The sequence below is a fragment of the Grampus griseus genome (assembly GCF_964374135.1).
Source record: "Grampus griseus genome assembly, chromosome: 3".
Lineage (NCBI taxonomy): Eukaryota > Metazoa > Chordata > Mammalia > Artiodactyla > Delphinidae > Grampus > Grampus griseus.
In genome coordinates this window covers 29,238,732-29,259,399 of record NC_139019.1, presented here as the reverse complement: position 1 = coordinate 29,259,399, position 20,668 = coordinate 29,238,732, and the positions used below count along the sequence as shown (strand labels likewise).

At 44.6% G+C, this 20,668-nt stretch overlaps 1 protein-coding gene across 2 annotated transcripts; it reads left to right on the top strand.

Annotated features, from left to right (window-relative positions):
• Positions 1-4,124: 4,124 nt before the first annotated feature.
• On the top strand, positions 4,125-11,602 carry CAPSL (calcyphosine like; the record flags this gene model as incomplete). 2 transcript variants are annotated; one of them, XM_082652548.1, is made up of 4 exons in its annotated part: positions 4,125-4,261; positions 7,365-7,542; positions 7,832-8,041; positions 11,501-11,602. In XM_082652548.1, 4 exons carry the CDS (start codon positions 4,125-4,127, stop codon positions 11,600-11,602), a joined length of 627 nt encoding a protein of 208 aa, XP_082508674.1. The 2 variants fall into 2 exon arrangements, with proteins under 2 accessions (XP_082508674.1, XP_082508675.1); XM_082652549.1 differs by lacking the exon at positions 7,832-8,041.
• Positions 11,603-20,668: the final 9,066 nt, after the last annotated feature.

The following is a 20,668-nucleotide window of genomic DNA, read 5'->3' as shown; positions in this document are numbered from 1 at the left end:
CTGTCTTTCTCCCTCTTCCCCCGACTCCTAGCACAGCGCTCCGCACTTATTAGACGTCTGTTGAAGGAATGGACCGAACTGGCGCCTGACCCAGGGACCTGCGCAGACGCGATGCCAACACGAGGTGGCGCTGCGGCCACGTGCATCGGAGGGCAGCCTCCTTCCTGCCTTGCGCAGGCCCGCCTGGATGGGCTCTGATGTCACCACGCGGGCTCCTCCGTGCTCAGAGAGGGTCTTCTGGAATCAGGGACGCTTGTTCAGTGCTGTGATGCCGGTGACATATGTTTGGAAACAGGCTCTTGCCCTGGTGCCCTCATGCAAACTTCAGAAACTCTGACTATGGCCTTTCTTCACCAAAACCCTACCCCATCCTTCCTTCTTCCAAAGTTCCCAGTTCTTAGCAAATTTTATGTTTCCTGCCTTGCTTAACTAGGGGACTTAAGTACTCAAGTTTACGATTCTAAGCTATTCATTCAAGGGCTTGCTTCTTGGAGTAATCTGCTCCAACTGTTGCCTTGAAAATATCACATGATAACTATTAGCTATTTGTTGATGAACTGGGTCATTAAATGATGAAAAAGGGTAGCTAACATGGGCATTTCAAGTACCATGATAGGCTGGGTGGCAGGAGAGGATGTAATTTTTTTCTGGATATATCAGATTAGACTCCAGAGGTAACTGCTGCATGGTCACTGGGAAGGGTCGGCTGCAGAGATGGGTCAGGTGGGGTGTTTTCCGGGACTCCACCCTGCTCTCCTCTGCGTGGGTACCATCACATTGTGCTTTGAGATGCTTCTGTAGTATTTCACAAAGGTGGTGGAGTACAAAGAGCCCTGCTTGGTCTGAAGCCCTGAGCTTCACTGTTGACCAGGATTTGGGGGCAAGTTCCTTGACCAACACAAGCCCTAGTTTTCAAGTCGCCAGAGGCAGGGGTGGCACTCGATGACCTTTCAGGGTCCTACAGTCCTAATGGTGTGTGAATTTCTGTGAGCCACACTGACCGTGGGACCTGGACAAATCGCCTGATTTTTGTGCTTGTCAATTTCTTTATCTGTGAAATATGAATCATAGGAGTAATTAAGTCATAGCGTTTTTAAAAATTGAGATGAAATTCACATATGATAAAATCAGCCATTAAAAAGTGAACTGTTCAATCATTCTGTTGTGCAGCCACCAGCTATATCGTGTCATCACTCCAAAAGGAAAGCCTGTCCCCATTGAACAGTCACTCCCCATTGCCCCCTCCTCCTAGGCCTCGGCAGCAACCCATCTGTGTTCTGTCTCTGAATTTGCCTCTTCTGGATAGCTCATATACAGTAAGTCACCTACATATGAACCTTCAAGTTGCGAACTTTCAAAGATGTGAACATGCATGCCAGCCCCTGTATGCCTCCCGTTGTGTGTACTACTGTACTTTTCAAGGTACTGTACTGTAAGATTAAAAAAGTTTTCTTTACTTTTAGTGCTTGTTTTTTATGTATGGATTATTTGTGTGAAGAGTATTATAAACCTATTACAGTGCAGTACTATATAGCCAATAGTACTAACTAGTATACAGTGCAGTACTAACTATAATACCGTGAGTTGGGTACCTAGGCTAACTTTGCTGGCCCTATGAACAAATTGGACTTACGAAGCGCTCTTGGAACAGAACTTGTTCGGATGTAGGGGACTTAGTGGAATCATACAATATGTGACAATTTATGTCTGGCTTCTTTCACTGAGCATCCCGTTTTTGAGGTTCATCCACTATCAGTACTTCCTTCCTTTTCGTGGCTGAATAATATTTCTCTGTAGGGACACACTGCATTCTGTTCATCCATTTGTCCACGGGTGGACATTTGTGTTGTTTCTACCCTTTGGCTCTTGTGAATGGTGCTGCTGTGAACAGGGGTGTAGGTGAATTTGTCTGTTTTCAATTCAGCTCAGAGGGTTTTTGTGAGGATTGGACGTGTGCTTACCACACAGTGGGAGCAGACAAATGTTAGCGATTGAAGTTGTTAACATTATCCTGAAGGCTTTCAAAGAGGGCTCCACAGGATTTCTTCCTCTGGCCCTGTCTCTCAGATCCGGGAGCCAGACCTCACTTTCTTCCACCCTCTCCGCTCCCTTTCTGCTGCTGTGGCTGGTGTGGGAAATCAGGGCAGGTAGAGGAGGGTGGGAAAGGCAGGGGAGAGGCAGCGGAAACGAGGATGCAGAGGAGAGTGGGTGGGACAACGAGTGAGCAAGTGGTGCTGAGTGAGGGGGAGGGGCAGGAAAGACACAAGGTCCCCGGTGGATTTAGAGGAGGAGCAGGGCCCGTGAGGGCTGCGTCCCTAGTTGCTGCTCTTACAGTGGGAGGGGAGGGCCGGGGCTGGTTGCTGAAGAGGGTCAGGACCAGGGATGCCTCAGGCCAGGACCACGAGGGCGGGAGTGGAAGATGGCCGGACAGCGAACCGGTGGCCTCGCGCGTGAATCCTGATCACAGGATTCTGGGTGCAGCTGAGGGATTCTGTGGGGTGGAGTCAGGGCTGGAAGCTGGGGACAAGCTCTGGGAATTGTCACCTTGATATCAGGTGACAAAGCAGTAACAGGCGAACTCAGGTTTTAAGGAAGTTAGTGCTGCCGGAAAGGCAACCCATCTCTGGAATTCCGGGAACCTCTGCTTTCAGGGCTGGAGGAAGCAAAGGACGGTTCACGTAACTTCAGGCGGAGCAATTTCTTCCCGATGTGGAGCAAAGCGCTGGGGCCTAGACAGGCAAAGGCCTCCTCTCGGCCTGGCGTCCGAGAGCCCTGAGAAGAGCCGCTCCCCTTTTCATCCCTGTGAAAGGCAAGGAGGAGGGAACCGCCGGGTGCCTGTGCTTCCCCGAACCATTTGCTCTGGCCTCGGCTTTCAGTCTGAGATTCCCTCTCTCTAAAGTTAAATAAAAAGTTAAATAACGAGAACTTTGTGGGGAGACCTTATGGGTTGTGCCGGAGGCAGCAGCGTTCGAGGGCGTGAGGGTTGCCATCGCTGATGGATGAAGAGCCAGCACGTGGGGGGCTGGGGGGAGAGGGGAGCCTCGGAGTCAGCGGCAGAAACCTTCTAACACCAGTTCTTACTGCACCCTGAATGCTGTTCTGCTGCACATCCGTCAAGCTCTCTTGCTCCTCTCATTCACAACTCACTCTAAAAAAGAAATTTCTAGAATCCCCCATTTACTGGGTCAGTGGGCTCATAAGATTAGTGTTCCTGGAGCAGGGCTGGAATTTAAAGGTCATTTAATCCAATCCTTTCATTTAACAGAGGAGGAATCGGAAGCCCTGAGATTTGTTCTGACCTCACCGGGAGTGCGTTGCCGTCAGGCCTAGATCCCGGGTCTCTAGGCTCCCAGCGTGTGGCTTTTCCACCGTTGTGCGTGTTCTCAGAGCCCCAGCCCGGCTGCAGGGTCAGGACAGTTCGTTCGTTCCATTGCTCAAGAGACCTCGCAGGGGGTGCTGCTTCCCTGCATCTATCCTCTCTCTTATTTCTGAATATTTAAAACACAAAAGCCAAACTGTAGAAAAACGATATATCTATTCTTCAGGAGAGAGAGTCTACTTACCTTTTTTTCTGTCCTGAGAACCTAGTTAGGTGTTAATGGGCACTAACCAATTAATACAAGAAAACATGCTAATTACTGGTAGGAACCATCAAGGCCCAATACTGAGAATCTCAGTGAAGACAGAAGCAACAAAAATTAATCTTTAGACCAAAAAAGGAGAATATTAAATCTGGAGTCAAAGGGAATATGGAAAATTCTAAATAAAAGAATAAAGCACATAAGATTGGCTCAAAAAGAGTTTGGTGAAATGAGACTTATTTTTTATGGCGGGAGGAGTGCTTCTGAAAGATGAAAGTGTATCGGGGATGGCTGTATGTTTAAAACTATTGTCCAGGCCAGAGATCAGAGGCTTTCAGGACTAGACAAGCAAGGAATAAATATGACAGGACATAGTTGGTGTAGCTGAAAGTTGGAAATTCTGGGAGGTTTGAGAAGGTTCTTGTGAAGTGGATGAGAGAGCGTGCTGTGAATTTCCTTCTCAGCGAGGCTGTGGTCACCCTGCCCTGTCAGAGGCAGGCGAGGAGGCCTGAGCCCCGCTGACTCAAATGGATTCCCTCTCAGATGGCGGGGACGGCACGCCACGACCGAGAGATGGCGATCCAGGCCAAGCAGAAACTCACCACGGCCACTGACCCCATCGAAAGGCTCCGCCTGCAGTGCCTAGCCAGGGCCTCCGCGGGCATCAAAGGGCTTGGCAGGTAGGACCTGGGCTGTGGGTGGTGGGAAGATGGAGGAGAAAAGCAGGGTGCAGCCAGATGAGGCGAATTCTGGCGGTGTGGCCTCGGGCACTCACTCACTTCCTCCTGGGTTCTCAGCTCCTTGTTTGTAAAATGCAGAGTTTGGAAGCACTCATCTCTGAGGTCCCCTGTGACAATTTTTGGTTCTTAAGTGCAGCTACTGGGACAACTTGAGGTGAAGGTAGAAGCGTGTCTAGGTATTAGAGACACCTAGCAGGGCAATGAGAGAAACACTCCCTAAAGCTGTGGCAATAGGGGCCGAATCATCCCAGGAGATTGGAAATAGTTCTCTATGTTATACACTAGGACCTTGTTGTTTATCCATTCTACATGTAATAGTTTGCACCTACTAACCCCAAACTCCCAGCAGGGCTCAGGAGAGGCTGAGAAATGCCTTCTGCATGCCCAGAAAAGGAAATGGATATGCTATAGAAGTGTTCACTGAGCTTAGGGTCAGAGGTTTGGTGTGAATAAATATGGAAAGTTCTCTAATCTTAAAGGAATTAGGGGCCAAATTAGAAGGAGGAGGAAGGAATACTGATTTAGATGCAGTTGCAGGTTTTGGAGTTCCACTTGTAGCACTGGTGTCTCCATCACTTCCAGGGGCTTCGGAATTGCCTGTTAGATAATCAACAGCTCACTGCCCATGGGACTCCCCCAGCTCCATAGGAGAACAGCTTCTGTTCCCGGCCCTCTGAGAGTGGGAGTAGCCCTCAGGACTGAGAAACCCGAGTGGAAAGAGATTGTAAGCGTCCCGAGGGCAGATCCTGAGCATTCTCTCTTTCCAACAGACTAAATCCAGTGCCTGCCATGCGCCAGGCATCGTGACATCTTGGGGGATTCATGGGTGAACAAGGCTTCCCCTGGACTCATGGAGGACTTAGACTCAGGACGCTGAGAGCCACAAAAATGGGAATCCTCCTGGTGTGAGAGTTATATGTTAGGGAAATGCAGGATGCCACGCCAGGGGCCTCCAACCTCCCATCTGGAGGCTGCGGCAGGCTTCACTTCTACTGAGCTCTGGAATGTCACTTTCCACAGTCCCCCAAATCTCAGACCAAGCTGAGCTCTGTCAGAAGCCCAGGCTGTAGCCAGGCTGTCACAGTCCAACTGGAAGACCAGTCCACTTCCCTTTAATATTGTATCACTCCACCCTCTACCTCTTTCATCCTGGGGCCACATTCTTGTTCTCGGTGCAAACCCTTCATGACCACCACCCATGGTCCACTTCCTGGCCCATTCAACTGAATGCCTCCTGCCATCTATGCCATCTCCACCCCACACCCTTACCACCCCTCCCACCGTGAACCAGTTTATCGTGAACAGACACCGTCTCATCCTTGGCCGTTTGCTTGAACGTGCCCTCTGCCACCTCGCCTTTACTGGCCTTGCCCTTCCCTAAATTTCTCCTCAGCTCAAGGGTTGGCTGCCCCTTCCCCCTTTTTTTCTTATTATTAGACTGGGATTTTGTTTCTGTGAGGACCACAGAAGTAGAGTGCCATTTTCATCATGTCACATCACGGATGCATGCGTGCTATCAACATGGTTTATCCCTACTGAAGTTGACCTTGGTCACCTGGCTGAGGCCGTGCCTGTCTGGCTTCTCCAGTGTAGAGTTACTCTCCCCACTGCCTTTCCATGTTGAACTCTTTAAAGGGAAGTCTCTATGCAGAGTCCTACTTAGGGTGTGGGGAGTAGGCTTTGCTCCTTCAGGACAGAGAATGAACATAATTTATTTGAAATTCTTCTGCAGGAGAAGCGTCTCTCCTCTCACACTTATTTATTCAATCATTTACTTAAACCAATATTAACTCATGGATATTCATTTTATACTTTGGTTTATAATTGAACACTACTTATTGCTCAAATTGGTCCAGTTTTGGCCTTGGGAGCTCTTCAGTTGGCTTCTGTGTCCCTTTAAGGTATCCCCATCAGTGTAGAGTTTTTTCCCCCTTACTTTCTGGTATAAGGTACTCCAGTCTCATCTTGCATATTTCCTGCCCCAATTCTAGGATCAGAGATTTCTCCAAGAAAGTCAGATACTTTTACTGGAGAATTGTATTAGAAACCAAGATCTAGGCTGTAGATGTGCTGGTTCTTACTGGGTTGTTACTTCCAGGTCCTCTTAGCTAGAACAAGGAAATATATGTGTTTATACTAACCCGTGTGTGTATGTATATGTATATATGTATGTAATCATGTATACATTATATATTAATCATCTACGTTTATAACATGAGTTCATACTGATGTCTCCAACTCAATCCTCTACCACATGGATCAGATCCTTCTAGCTTACTGCCCTAACTTAGCTATAAATCCCCATTCCAACAGTGAGAAGCCTGGCTGCCACCATCCACCAGCCATTCATTTAATTGTTCAGTGCTAGGGTACCCGTATAGCAATATGATAATTGTTAACTCATATCTCCACAGGAAATACCTTTGTCAACTAGAGTACAGAGGTTAAGTGCAGTTCTTTTTGTCTTTAGTCTTACAAACTCTACTCGTTTCCAGAGTTACTTAAGTCGGCATCTTCGTCTCCCCATCCCCCTTCAGTGAGATTGCCTCAAACTTTTAAACAACAGTTAGATTCTCTTGTCACGGTCTGCATTCCTTCCTGGGATCCCCTGAACTCCTAACTAATTTTAATGTACACATTAAAGTGTACTCTTTGTACTGTGAGGTTCTATGGGCTTTAGCAAATGCATGTCCTGTATCTCCCATTATAGTATCATACAGAGTAGTTTCACTGCCCCCAAAATCCCCTGTGCTTCAACTAATCTTTCTCCCCTTCCCTTTGTCTTTTTACCACCTTTATAAGTTTTGCCTTTTTCAGAATGTCATAGAATTAGAATCATACAGTATATTTTTAAAGGTTTGTTTTCTTTTCTGAGAGACTGGGAAGAGGCTCACCAGATTTGGGAGGAGGGTACAGAGAAGAGTCTAAGACTTGTCTTTTACTTCAGAAAAACCTTGAGAGTGGTTTTCTTCTGAAATCTTTATTCTTACACCTTGTTCTCTGTGTTTTTTCTTCTTCTTTTGTATGTGTGTTTTATCTTCAGAGCGTTTCGAATTATGGATGACAATAACAACAGAACCCTTGGTTTCAAAGAATTTGTGAAAGGGTTAAATGATTATGCTGTGGTCATGGAAAAGGAAGAGGCAGAAGAGCTTTTCCAGAGGTCTGATAAAGATGGAAATGGAACAATAGACTTTAATGGATTTCTTCTTGCATTAAGAGTAAGTGGTCCCATGAATCACCGCATCTACTGGGTTTGGCTTTCGAGTGGTTTGGGTTGGCTGTTGTGAGGCTTGGTTTTCAGAAGCTGTTAGCACACCGTGGGGGAGGCTGGCAGGAGACCGAGTGCAGGCTCAGGGGTCTTGTGGAGCAGTCATAATGCACATCCTTTAGCAGCACACAAACAATTGCACGTCACTGAGAGGAGTAAGATATTTCATCACAGATGATACAGGAAAAGCTCATCTGCTTGTGTGTGTCTGTGTATGTGTTTCTTTCCTACGTATCTAGCCTCCAATGTCCAGAGCCAGAAAAGAGGTAATTATGCAAGCTTTTAGAAAGTTAGACAAGACTGGAGATGGCGTGATAACAATCGAAGACCTTCGTGAGGCGTACAGTGCAAAACACCACCCGAAGTACCAAAACGGAGAATGGACAGAGGAGCAAGTGTTCCGGAAATTTCTGGATAACTTTGACTCACCCTATGACAAAGATGGAGTGGTGAGTGAAAGAGCTTAATCTAGTGAAATTTCTTCTATCCGATCTGTAATTGTAAATGGGAAACAGACCAAAAACCTTAAAAATACTTATACCATATTTTTTATAAATAGAAGTAAAATGTTTCCTTGGTGACTATCTAGAAAGCTGAGAACAAAAGTAGTAAAAATGTGTGTGTGTGTGTGTGTGCCCATATATTGGTAGGGGAGCCACATACAGCGAAATACCCATCATCTGAAGACTGTGGTATTTTGGTTAAATGTTCTATTTCATGGTTGCCGTATGTACCATACACAACTAGCCTAATTCCAGGGAATTTGATGATAATAACGTACATTTAACTTCAAGATGAGACCATAATTCAATTTTAGAGAACATGATTCACAGAACATTTCAGGATGCTGCATGCCTTTTTCATACACCCTTATGAGTATCATTTGTCATCACACTTTGCTACATGGAAATGCCATTTCAGGGAAGTGTTCAGTAAAGGGAATGCCAGATAACAGAATTCACTTTGATTTAATCTTTGGTGGGCTTTGAGATGAACTCGCATTTCTAAACTCCAGTGAACTTAAGGACAAAAGCAACCACTCATCTCCAATAACTGGTGTCTTCAAGTTACAAACGTGTCACTTGGTAGGGTAAGGAATTATACCTCCATAACTGTGTCTAGGCTCAGATGGAAATGTCCTCTGTCTTTTATCAACAGCCAGAAATAGGATGTTTTTTTTTTTCAGTACGTGGGCCTCTCACTGTTGTGGCCTCTCCCGTTGTGGAGCACAGGCTCCGGACGCGCAGACTCAGCGGCCATGGCTCATGGGCCCAGCCGCTCCGTGGCATGTGGGATCCTCCCGGACCGGGGCATGAACCCGTGTCCCCTGCATTGGCAGGCAGACTCTCAACCACTGCGCCACCAGGGAAGCCCAGAAATGGGATTTTTAACCCAAGATCAGTTCTGCCCTGAGGTGTCCTGAAGGTTATGGTTATGGGGAAGGGAGTTCTCTGCGTGGCTGAGGCAGCAGAACCCTGGGGAGGGTTACTCCTGACCCCTTAGCCACACAGGAAGGATTTAGTGGGACAGTGAGCTGGAAGCAGAGATGGTAGAAAGAAACAAGCCTTCTCATCCTGAAGGGAATTTCCCCCCATTTTTTTTTCCGTGAAACTTTGTGGTGAGTCCAATGAGCGAGGGTTGAAGAGGGCAGGAAGGAGATCTTTCTGTCCTTTCTGCTGACATTTTCCTGCCAGGGACAGAGAAATACCCTTCATTTTAGCCCGAAGTGATTGCAGAGGTGGATAAAAAAGGAGCCTAGATTCTGTCGGGCAGGCAAACGCGTAGGGACAGAAACAGCAGAACCGTATGTTTTCTTCCCATATGGCTGCCCTTTGATCTCTGAGATGGCAGTGGAAAAAGAGTCAACTGCCATTTCCCCAAATTAGCCCAACTCTACATGGGATCCCAGGGTGTATTTACCTCTTTTCTGCAGGTGGTTCCTCCTCGTTGCTGGGGAAACCTCAGCTGCCCTTTTCTCTAACCCAAGTCAAAGTAGCCAGTTGTTGTGATTCAGCTGATTTAAAGCTCTCACCCCATTTCTTTTGACATTTATCTTCGCAAGCCACATTAGGTTCTCAAATACTTGTGAGGGTTACTGGGGTTTTTAGCAGTTACAGCATTTGATGTCACCTGAATTTCACAGACCCTGCATAAATCCCCACTCTGTGCACGTTCACCATCTGGGGAATGGATTCATAATGCAGGTTGCTGGCTGCCCTGAAGAACTGAAGAATCTGATTTTTTTTGTGCTGGGCGTGGGGGGAACAGATGAAGCTCAAGGATTTACAGTTTTAATAAGTATCCCAAATGACTCTTATTCACAGTTGTATTTGAGATCCTTGCCTCTAAAAGATTCAGAAGTGCCTGATTTAATGACTACATACATTATGCACAGGAACCTCATTTAGCATAATTATGAATCTAAGGGATATTTATTGAGTGCTTACTGTCTCCCAGCCATTGTGCCAAGGACTTTACAGGGATATTCCATTTAATAGACATAATGAAAATGTTTCTGAAAAGTGACATGCGATTCACACTTTTCCACGTTGAATCATTTTAAATGCCCAAGGAACTGTCAGTATAAAGGAACTCCAGATGGAGCTTAAGGTTGGATAACCGGGGAATGCAAAGGAGGACAGAAATAAAGAAATGCAAGAAAAGAGACGTTAATGGTATTCTAATTTTTACCAAAGCTATGTACATATATTATTTAATTCTACTTCCAGACACTGATAAGCACAGCTCAATTAGTAACTCCATTCAATGCCTTTCTTCCAACTACTTTTTGCTATTTTGGGGGGACAGACAGGTGGAAGAGGTCAGTACAGGGAGAGGACTGTGGATCCTGAGACTTTTTTCTCTGTTCACTTATAATTTCAGCAAAAAGAGTAAGTGGGTCATTCAGCTCACGTGATTCGTGGAAGAGATAGCTATGTTCCCAAAGACTCGGTGGGAGAGGAGTTTGCTGTTATGGACTAGAAAGGGGTTTTGAATTGTTTACGGATTTCACTTTTTGTGATGTTTTCAATCTCTCACGACATTGAAATTTGAGGGCTAACTAGAAAAACAATAAATTTCCAAAACAGCCATCATTATTGTGTCTGCATTCTCCCATATAAGCAAGTCTATACTTGGGGCTACATTCACTGGTTATAGAGATCCAACCAGAGGACAATTATTTCCCTCAATCAACCAATTGTGTCAGCCAATATGGTTGAATTAGAGTGTACGTTTCACCTCCACCTCTTAAAGAATAAATTGGTAACAGTTTTTTCTTTTTTCTGGAAGGAAAGTAAAGTAAAATCCTAGCACAGATAAAAATATTAGTTGAAACAGGCATGGGAGAAGAGAGAACCCAAGGGGGCATGGAGCAGGGGGTATCTTTTTAACTTTCTCTGTGCCTAGAATGAGTAACATGTATCTTAAAAAAGCATGAAGCCCAGGAGTGTTTAACAGGAAATCTGTTTCCTTACCCATAAGACTGAGCTCCATTTTTTGAAAGGTAAAACATTTCTTGTCTTGACACAAGGACATGAGGTGATGTTTCTGACGTGTCACAGAAAGACGGTATTCAATGTGGTTAAAGAAAACTTGTTTCTTATTCTGAGTTTCAGTCTTGCTTACGTGAACAGAAGGGCTTCTGCTCTTAAAGGAAGACAAGACCTGTATCTCACTTTCCATTTAGGTTGGTTTGGAAATTTTCAAGACTTTCTTCCCCTCTCCCCCTCGGCCACCCCCTCACTCCATCGTCAACCCCACTTTTTCTCTTGTTCTAGATCTGTTCCTCAGCTGTGTCCCTAAAAAGCGACTGAAATTTCCCTCCCATTTACAGGTCCTGGAGATGGGCCTCCACTGAAATGGTGAGAAGCAAAGTTTTGTTTTCGTTTCTTACTTTTCCACTGTAGGTGACCCCCGAGGAGTTTATGAACTACTATGCTGGGGTGAGCGCTTCCACGGACACCGATGTGTATTTCCTCATCATGATGAGAACTGCCTGGAAGCTCTAAATGTATGACCTGGGCACCAGGGATTTGAGTGCTGCCATGTGGCTCCAAATGATTAAGCATCAGCTCAAAACCAGGATCATAGCTGAGTTCACGTTCACCCCAGGGTTTCTTCCGTGCTCACGTACAATGCATTTTCTAGGGCAGAAATGAAGAAACTAAGTATTGAACTGTGACTTCTCTGAGGCTGCTTCTTTAGCTCTAAAATAGGAATCAGTTAAAATAACGTCCGAAAATCTCCTAGAGCCAGGCTGATATATCCAGGTCTCTAATAAACATTAGATTTCTTCCTTGGCCATTAATAAAAGTTTAAGTATTATCCCACCCATGCACCCAGAGTGTTTCTCCATATCTTATTAGATGGTCCATTTCTAGGTGGAAGAATTCATCTATTTTTATGAATGACTGTAAATCTTCATGTGCCTCAGTCCCAATTTGGGGACCAGAAGGAGACCTCACGTTCGCCTCTATTTCTATAACTGAATGTTGAGGTTCTCTGCCTGTGGTTTCGGGAAGCCTCTGTTTGGCGAATAGATTTAAAATGACTTTTTTGGGTCATTTTAAAGGCTGGTGTGAGACTGGAGACCATCTCCTTGAGCAGTCGAGCCAGGACTGTTTCTGTGGTTAAATTCTGAGGCTGGGCTGTGCTCTCAGAATTTATGTGGGACATCTCAGCTGTGAGTGGGCAGATCATATCAGTGGTCTGCTGGAGTATTCAGCTCTCCCCTCCCTGCTGTTGGCCCATCACACTGAAGTCCCCACCAGCACAAGGAGGTGGGGCATGGCATAGACTAGGATCACAGGCACTCCAAAGCAGCTTTTCCATCCTGACACTTCGTGTGTCAATGCCTTCTCCTCCAGGTCTAAGCTTTGGCTTCATACTGTTGATGTGTGAGCATCTCCCCAGGAAAGGCTTCTAAGCAAAGGTAGCCCCTGCTACTGGAAAGTAGATAATGAAACTGCAGCTCTCTCTCTGTGTGTCCTGTTTCTGGGCCAGAGATAAAAACACGGTGACTAACCCTCTGGCTATGGTGCCGGAGGGAATGACCTTGTTACTCAGGGACAGTCCTTTTTGTCACTCTGTCCCTGGCTGCACTCATTCCCTAGTTCAGGGACATAGATTGGGGTAATTTTTCCCTTTATGATCTTATATATTTAAGTGGCTCTGGATTTAGTGTCGGAACACACTTGCCATTTTTTGTATCAATTCATTTGTTTACTTTTTACTTCGCAGATTTGGAAGGTGGGATCAGGATATACATTGATTTAAGAATTGTGAAAACAGATGTTTCCAGATGATAATGGTAGCAATCATCAAAGAGGATGCCTTGCTTTGTTTGTTGTTGAGAAGCTAAACTCTCAGTTCTCCTGGTGACAGGCTGGAAAAGAGACCTTTTCTTGAGGATGAGAGCATCCCCATGTCATGGGAAGCTAGCTTTTGTTTTGCAAATTAATGGCACAAGTCTGGTTTTCCATTGGATTTATTATGTAGCCTTATGTAGATGGTGGCAGTCCAAAAGATGCCAAGTATTATGAAGAAATATGTAGGAATGATGTAGAAAGCCAGAAGAAACTATGAAGAAATGGACAGGGAAAATATCCATGTCTTCTGCAGCCTATACCTTGCAGATTGTGACTAAGGAGAGGCCCCCGGTTATCTGCGCACGGTGGGGTTCAAGCCTGCTGCTCTAGATAATTTGTGTCTTTGATTCTGGGAATGACTCATGCCTCTGCTTAACTGGGGCCATAGAATTAGCATGTGATTCTGAAGAAGGACTAGGTTGCAGCTATCAGCTTTGTCTTCCCCAGCAGTACTTAGCTTCCTGTCTAATTGGGGCACAGGACACTGCTATCAGATTTCTGCTAATCCATGCCTCACAGTGTATTGGGTCACATTAAGTCACCTCCCTTCTAGCAGGTTAGGTTCTGGACTGCAGCGAGGATTCCACCACGGCCCCATTGCCCTCCGGAAACCAGATCTAATAACCTGATGGTCAAGGATCACTTCACTCCTGTTCTCAGTCTTAACCTGTGATTTCTGGCCTAATCAGCGATCACTCATTATTTAAATCTATTCCTTCTGGTAGCAGTGGGAGGAACAGAGAAGGGTCATTAAAAACATTATTTGCTCATATTTTTTCTGTGTATATATATATATATATATTTTAACTTGTACATTTAAAACATTACTCCCTTTGTAATTAAAAAAAAATAGATAAACTGACCACTTAGGTAAGAGGATAAAACACAAAAAGTGTCTCCCAAAGAACCCTTGGGAGCGCTTCAACTGTTAGGCCTGGGCCGCAGATAGAAACTTACACAAATAAGCCAAAGAGCAGAGGATGAGATTGGCAGCGTTTCATGAAACAGGAACAATGAGAATTCTGAGAATCAGGATTGGTCAGAACAAGCTACCAGTATCGGTACTGAATCTGGGTTTCTAACTCCCCGCAAGGCAAACCCAGGGAAGAATGGAGGAGCCCTGACTCAGTCGCTGTCAAGAGCTGGAGCACATCCTGCCTGAATTCCAGTTAGAGGGCAAACAAGAAACCCAAGATGCATGAGTTGAATTGTAGACTGAGGCACAATTCTTCCAGCCAGTCTGCGGGGCTGATTTTCAGTCATTTAAACTCTGATAGGATTTCTTTCCAGACCCCAGATGGCCCTCTGGAGGACAATGTATGGTTCTTTGTGGTTTGGTGGCAAGCATGGAGTCACGTTTCATACCGTAATAGCGGCTTTTAAGGCAGAGCTGGGCCTCCTCCAAGTAGGCTGCATACATTAGGGTTTTCGGGTGAAAAGACATCCCGTCAAAAAATACTTATTGAGCCACTGCCATGTGCCATGTTCTTTTCTAGGCTGTGGGGATAAGCAATGTGCTAGAATAAATGCAAACAAAACTACTGGCTTTGGGGCCAATCTAACTGCCCACAGTCTTTAAGAGATCAAAGAGGAAGGGAAGCGTGGACACTGAAGTTCCCCTCTCTGAGTCTCATCTGGCTTCTGAATCAGGGAGGCTGGGACCCTTCACATGGTGGTGTGTGGAAGAACTATGTAGTGGATCTGATGGGTGTAGACAGTCAAGGAAAATACCCTTCTATTCTTGGAGGTAGGTCACTGGCCCTTCACTTCTCCTGGCCGGTATGGGACACCTCACTGAATCACAAGAGTACAAGCAGATCATGATTCAACCCTCATCAGGCTCCCTACAGATGCAATTTATTCTACTGATGTTTAATCAAGTGGAGGTTAAATTAACCAGATGTATTCTAGGATGGTGTGTGGGTGCCTTTCTACCCTTTCCTCATGAAATTCTACTAACACGCTCTGAGCAGTGTACCTTTTTGGATTTACGCGTCTCTCTTTGGGGCATAGAATAAAAAACAACTTCACAACTTCCAGTTTTTCAGATTAGTCAGCAAACTTGCTTTCCTGGAAATTATAGGCTGTTCTTTTAAATGAAGAGCTTGTTGAAAGACGCAACAAAGTTTTAAATTTTAGAAATTCTTATGATTGAAGGGAAAACAAAGGTGCCGAGGGTCTGATAGATTGTTATATAATGTTATTTTCATGTAATTGATCCTTTGAAAGCCGTATTTCTAAGCATAATTTTACTCCTCCAAGTTGCTTGTATGAAAATGACATAAACCTTGATAGAGAGAGCTAGTTATTTGTTGTAATAATAGTAAAAAAAAACTACTAAATGAATCCCCTAAAATTAAGTGTTCTAAAACAGATGATGGGTGAAATCTGTTGAAAGAAACATAAACAAGTGATTGCTGGGGGTTTTGAGAAGAGCACTGTGTGAGAAGGGATCTTTTTGCCATCTCAGTTGGTGTGGTGAGGGGTTGTGGTGAAACAGCTCTTCCTCTCTGAGAATAGCACGAGCTTTTTGTTTCATTCTCACACCTGCTTCTCCAGAGCCAGTATTTCCCCTCATAAAATGGAGTGGAAGGTGCTCCTCAGGAGAGAAACCCCTTGAAAATATGAGCAACCAACCAGTAGCTGAGGTTGGACCTCGCCACCACCAGAAAGGTGGACAGCATCAGGGAGGGAACATCTCAAAATGTAATGGTCTATTTTCTTTTGTTCTGGATACTTCTCCCTCTTCTTCATAAATGGAATATATTTTTATTGCTCTGGAGTATCATAAATGTCCTAATAGCCACTGAATGCTGTGGATGCATTTTCTGTTTCACCAAAGGTCCTGTGAGTACCATGGGTTTCCGGCTCCCCCTTTGCTCCCAACAGTGGACCTGTAGCAAGCAGCTCAGATGCAGGAAGGGTCACACCCAGCTTTACGTCACGCTGGCCACACAACCATCGTTCATCTCCAATTTCATCCTGCTCTAGACCTCATAATAAATTTACAAAGGACCCGGCGACTCAGAGCTCAAGCACTTGAAATTTTTTTTTTTTTTTTTTTTTGCGGTACGCGGGTCTCTCACTGTTGTGGCCTCTCCCGTTGGGGAGCACAGGCTCTGTATGCACAGGCTCAGCAGCCATGGCTCACAGACCCAGCCGCTCCGCGGCATGTGGGATCTTCCCGGACCGGGGCACGAACCCGTGTCCCCTGCATCGGCAGGCGGACTCTCAACCACTGCGCCACCAGGGAAGCCCCAAGCACTTGAAATTTGAAGCAAGCCTTGAGCCTGTAGTTTGTAATCCTGTCATTGAAGACTTGGGTACCTATTTCTTTACACGTCTTAACACTTGGCGCTCAGGGACTGGTATTGATCCTGGGAACATCTTGATCTTAAACTTGAAAGGTTTGAGTTGCTGGTCTCCTAGGAACGCTCAGGCCGCATGCAGAACTGGAGACAATCAGTGCTCCAAGGGAGGCTTAGGACAGGATGCGGACCTGCGGTTGAGAGAAAATGATGGATGCCCAGTGGCCTGCTCCTGCCACAGTGCTTCCACCTTGATGGGATAAAGTGGGGCACAAATGCAGGGTATTAGCAAACATCAGGCATTACCTCAGAAAACCCAGATCATTCCTTTAGTTTCCAAGGAAACTGGGAAACTAAATACCATTCTACAGATTTCATACTTAGTCATGCCTAAAATCTCACTTAGCAATATCATTCAACACCCATTTACTTCAGGTTATCTTTGAAGCTGCAAAGTGAATATAGTAAATCACCATTAATTTAGGCTCCAATAATGGAGCTCATTTAGGTAGGGTTTGTGTGACAATTTACTTTTGTTTCATCTATACTAAAAAAGACGGGGCTGCGAAGCAAATCACTAATGTAAAGAAGGTTATAAAGGCTGTGCCTACTTATATTCGTGTATACTTTGCAGCTGCTTGGAGATCTCTATTTGCATACAAGTATAATTATTATGCTAGTCATAAAAAGTTCCCACATATAAAACAATATCAGGCCAACAGTTAGTTGACAAGACTTTATTTGCATCACTGGAAAACAGGCTATTTTCTAGATAATGAGCTGTTCCTATATGTAAATCCTGTCTTGATAGGATTTTCAAATAGAAATTGGATAGAAATTATGCTCAAAAACAATGTTTTATCAAGCAGATTTCACTAGATATCTATGACATAAAAGTTTAAATATTTTGTTTCAAAAGCTGTGCATGGTAAGCTAGGTATGCCCTGAAAGTAAGAACTTGTCTTTAATGGTAATAGTTAGTACATCATTTCTAGGAACCAGAGATTGAGAAGTTTTTGAGCTGCAAGGTTAGACATGGTTTAATTTATGATATCAGCCTTGTCATTTTGTCCCATTATCAGACTGTGCCTTGCCATTAACATGATTCTGATCTAGTAGGATTTCTGCAATTTTAAGGCTTGAAACATTAACTACTCTTATAATAAAATAGTTCATCTATCTTTTCTATTTCCATTTTAAAGTGTTTCCAAAATATATTTCTTCTTATTAACTAACATGTTACACACCCTGCTTCTTTAAAAGTTTACTTCCCTGATGGTGCTTTCAAATCATTTAAAATTTTACCTGTGTGACGTTTCAGTTACAGGTGATGAAATTTCTTTGAAAATGACGAGGCTCTGTTCAGATTGTACTCTCTTGTGCTTTTAAAGGAACAAAACGTAATTACCCATAGAAACCATTATTTTGACAGGCAAGAACGAGAGTTTGAAAATTTGATGTTAATACTCCTTTTCCTGCAGGGTTGGACTACTGCCTAACGGGCCAAGCAAGTTCCCAGAATGCTCGGCCTCTGAGCGATGCTTCAAAGAGTACGGGGAATATTATTACTCTCTGGGCTACATCAAGGAGCAGGGCAGGTTAAGAGGGACGGGAGAGAGATGGAACCTAGAGGTTGATTGTGCTCTTTGTGTCTCTGCTCTTAACTCTATTGCCTGTTATCGGAAGTACAGGGTCAAGCATAAAACACTAACACGTATCCTGGCCAAATTGGGCGGTTGCGTGAGTTTGTCTTTAGCACCTCTCCTGTGGCTACTCCCCTGCTCTGTGCTATGGAACCCCAGGCATCATGTACTCCTGGGTGCCCAAGGATCCCGGGAGGGTCCCCCCTCTCTAGTTTTATCCCTCTCTCTGTGTTTGGTCTAGACTCCCCTTCACTAAAGGGCTTTTTCTCTATTCATTTATGCTATAAACTTCTCTAAAGTATTAATAATAACCACAAGTATCATGATACAAAGTATGCTCTCGAGCAGCATTGTCACATAGAACTTTCTGTGATGACGGCAACGTCCTATATTGTGTTCTCCAAGATGTCAGCCACTAGCCACAGGGGGTAGTGTGAATGAGGAACTGAACTTTTTATTATGTTTAATTTTAATTCAGTTAAATTAAAAAAGCCACGTGTGACTAGTGGCTACTGTATTGGATAGCACAACTCTAGAGATGTTTATCTTATTGCAAGAAATGATGGCTGTGGGAAAACTGTAGCTGGTCAGTGGGCAGGCAGGTCTTTGGCGGCCCTTGCAAACTCCGCATCTCAGAGTCAGAGGGGAAAGTCAAGCCGGGCTTCCCCGCTGACTCGCCTGCCCCTGCCTGATGTCCAGTGGCAAAGCAAACTCAATAGAAAAGATTTCAGGGAGAACGTAAACCGCTAAACAATGACACGCATGTTTTGACACCATTTCCTTCTTTTTCCCTTGCCCTTTATCCCCCTCAGTTTCAAAAGAAGACTTTTTGAACTATTATGCTGGTGTTAGCCCTTCCATTGATGCCGATGCCTATTTCATTTTAATGATGAGAGAATCCTGGAGATTATGACTTTTGTCTGTTAATTCTTTTGCAAACCAGGGACTCTCAGAGAATGGAATGAGTTTGAAAGAAGTCCAATGCTGTAGATTTTGATGAACTAAAGTTTCTGGAAGATCTGGAATTTCAAAAGCAATAGATCTTCAATCATCTTATTTTATTACCTGGAACATGTTCATTTCCTTAAATGCCTGAGAATATATTTTCAAATCAGAAAGAAAGGAAGGAAAGAAGGAAGAAAGAAAATCATAAAGTGAGACTGGGAGGTGTTCCTTAGGTGAAATACTGCACTTGTTATAGTTGTGCCTCTTGCAGGTGTAAATGTCACTGTTTCTCCACACCTTCACTTTATCTGCTGTCTTTGGAGTCTGTAGCAGGAGGTGATAATAAAAGAATTGGAGGAACATCCATCTGTGTAAAATTTCCTGAGCTTACTTATTTTAGTTTCTCTTGGCGAATACTTCGCAAGTAAAATTTATTTTATTCTGAAATACAATGACTTTTGGGGGGGCCTATTTTTATAGTTTGATCTGGAGATTAAAACCCAGCAAATTACCACACTTGCGTGAACAGGGGACTTAAGTGCCCCCTGTGACGAAAGGAAGGTGAGTTGAGCTAGCCCACCTGGCTGAAGGCTGGGCTTCCTAGGAGTGACTCACTTCCTGGATCAGCATATTAAGGTGAGAGAGATGCACAAGGAAAGGGAAGTGCCTATTAGAAGCCCTGGAGACTTTCTGGGGCTTTGGGGTAAACTGGCGAGGGGGACTTTGATTTTGGAATTCATCTTTTGAACCCACACTTCCAGGCTGCTCCCCAAGGCTCATGATGTCACATTTCCTGACCCATTCTCTTCCTCTAGTGACTGCTTCTCAGGGAACAAAAATGGCTGGACATAACCAAAGACCCTTCGTCCTGGAAAAGAAGAAGTGAGGGTGGGAGTGGAGATGGAAGGCTAAAAGCTGGGCTTCTCCAACTTTGATGAGCACACACATCCCATGGGGATCTTGTTAATATGCTAATTTGGATTCAGAAATCTGGGGCAAGGACTGAACTTCAGCCTTTCTAACAAGCTTCCCTGTGATGTTGATGCCTCTGGTCTCTGGGTAACATTTCAAGTAGTGAGGGGTAGAGAGATACCAGCGTGGATATTTCCAGGGCACTTGACTTATTATTTGCCCACCTTTGGTTGAACATACTAATTTATGATTTTTGACTGCTGGGCCATCCTCTCTTTGTCTTTAAAGTCGTGAAAGTCTGAAGGAAGTACCGTAGAAAATGTGTGCTTCCCGGGCACATGAAGGAGAGAAGTAGCACTTGTGTGGTGGTATTTCAATTGGAGAATTTCTCACTGTCCAGGACCGAGTCCTGCAGCCTTCCAGCCTCAAAGACCTGAGGGTGGCAGCCCACTGAGGGTAGGTTTTATCTCTTGAGACCTCCATTGAACAAGCTCATAGCAACTGATACTAAAACTGGAATCCAAACCATTCGTCTACTATGGAGAATGCAATTCTCAAGTTTGCTGAGACCAGATCAGAGGACCTCGTCTAGGTTTGAGGATGAGAGAATGACAGCTTAGCACTCAGTTCAAGGCTGCTTTTAGCAGTTTATTCTCAGATATGACTAAGCAGTGCAAGAGGATATACCTGTGGTGTGTTAGGGTAACACTAACTGCTGTAGCAAATAAACCTGCACATTTACAAACGCTCAAACACAAAATATATTTATTTTTCATTCATGAAACAGTCTTCTGTATCTGCTATTCATGGTCGGTGACCAGCTTTTCTCTGTGCAGTGATTTCAGGTTGCAGGACTAATCCGTGTTGTGGCTCTGCTGTTCTCTAGGGCTTCATCATCA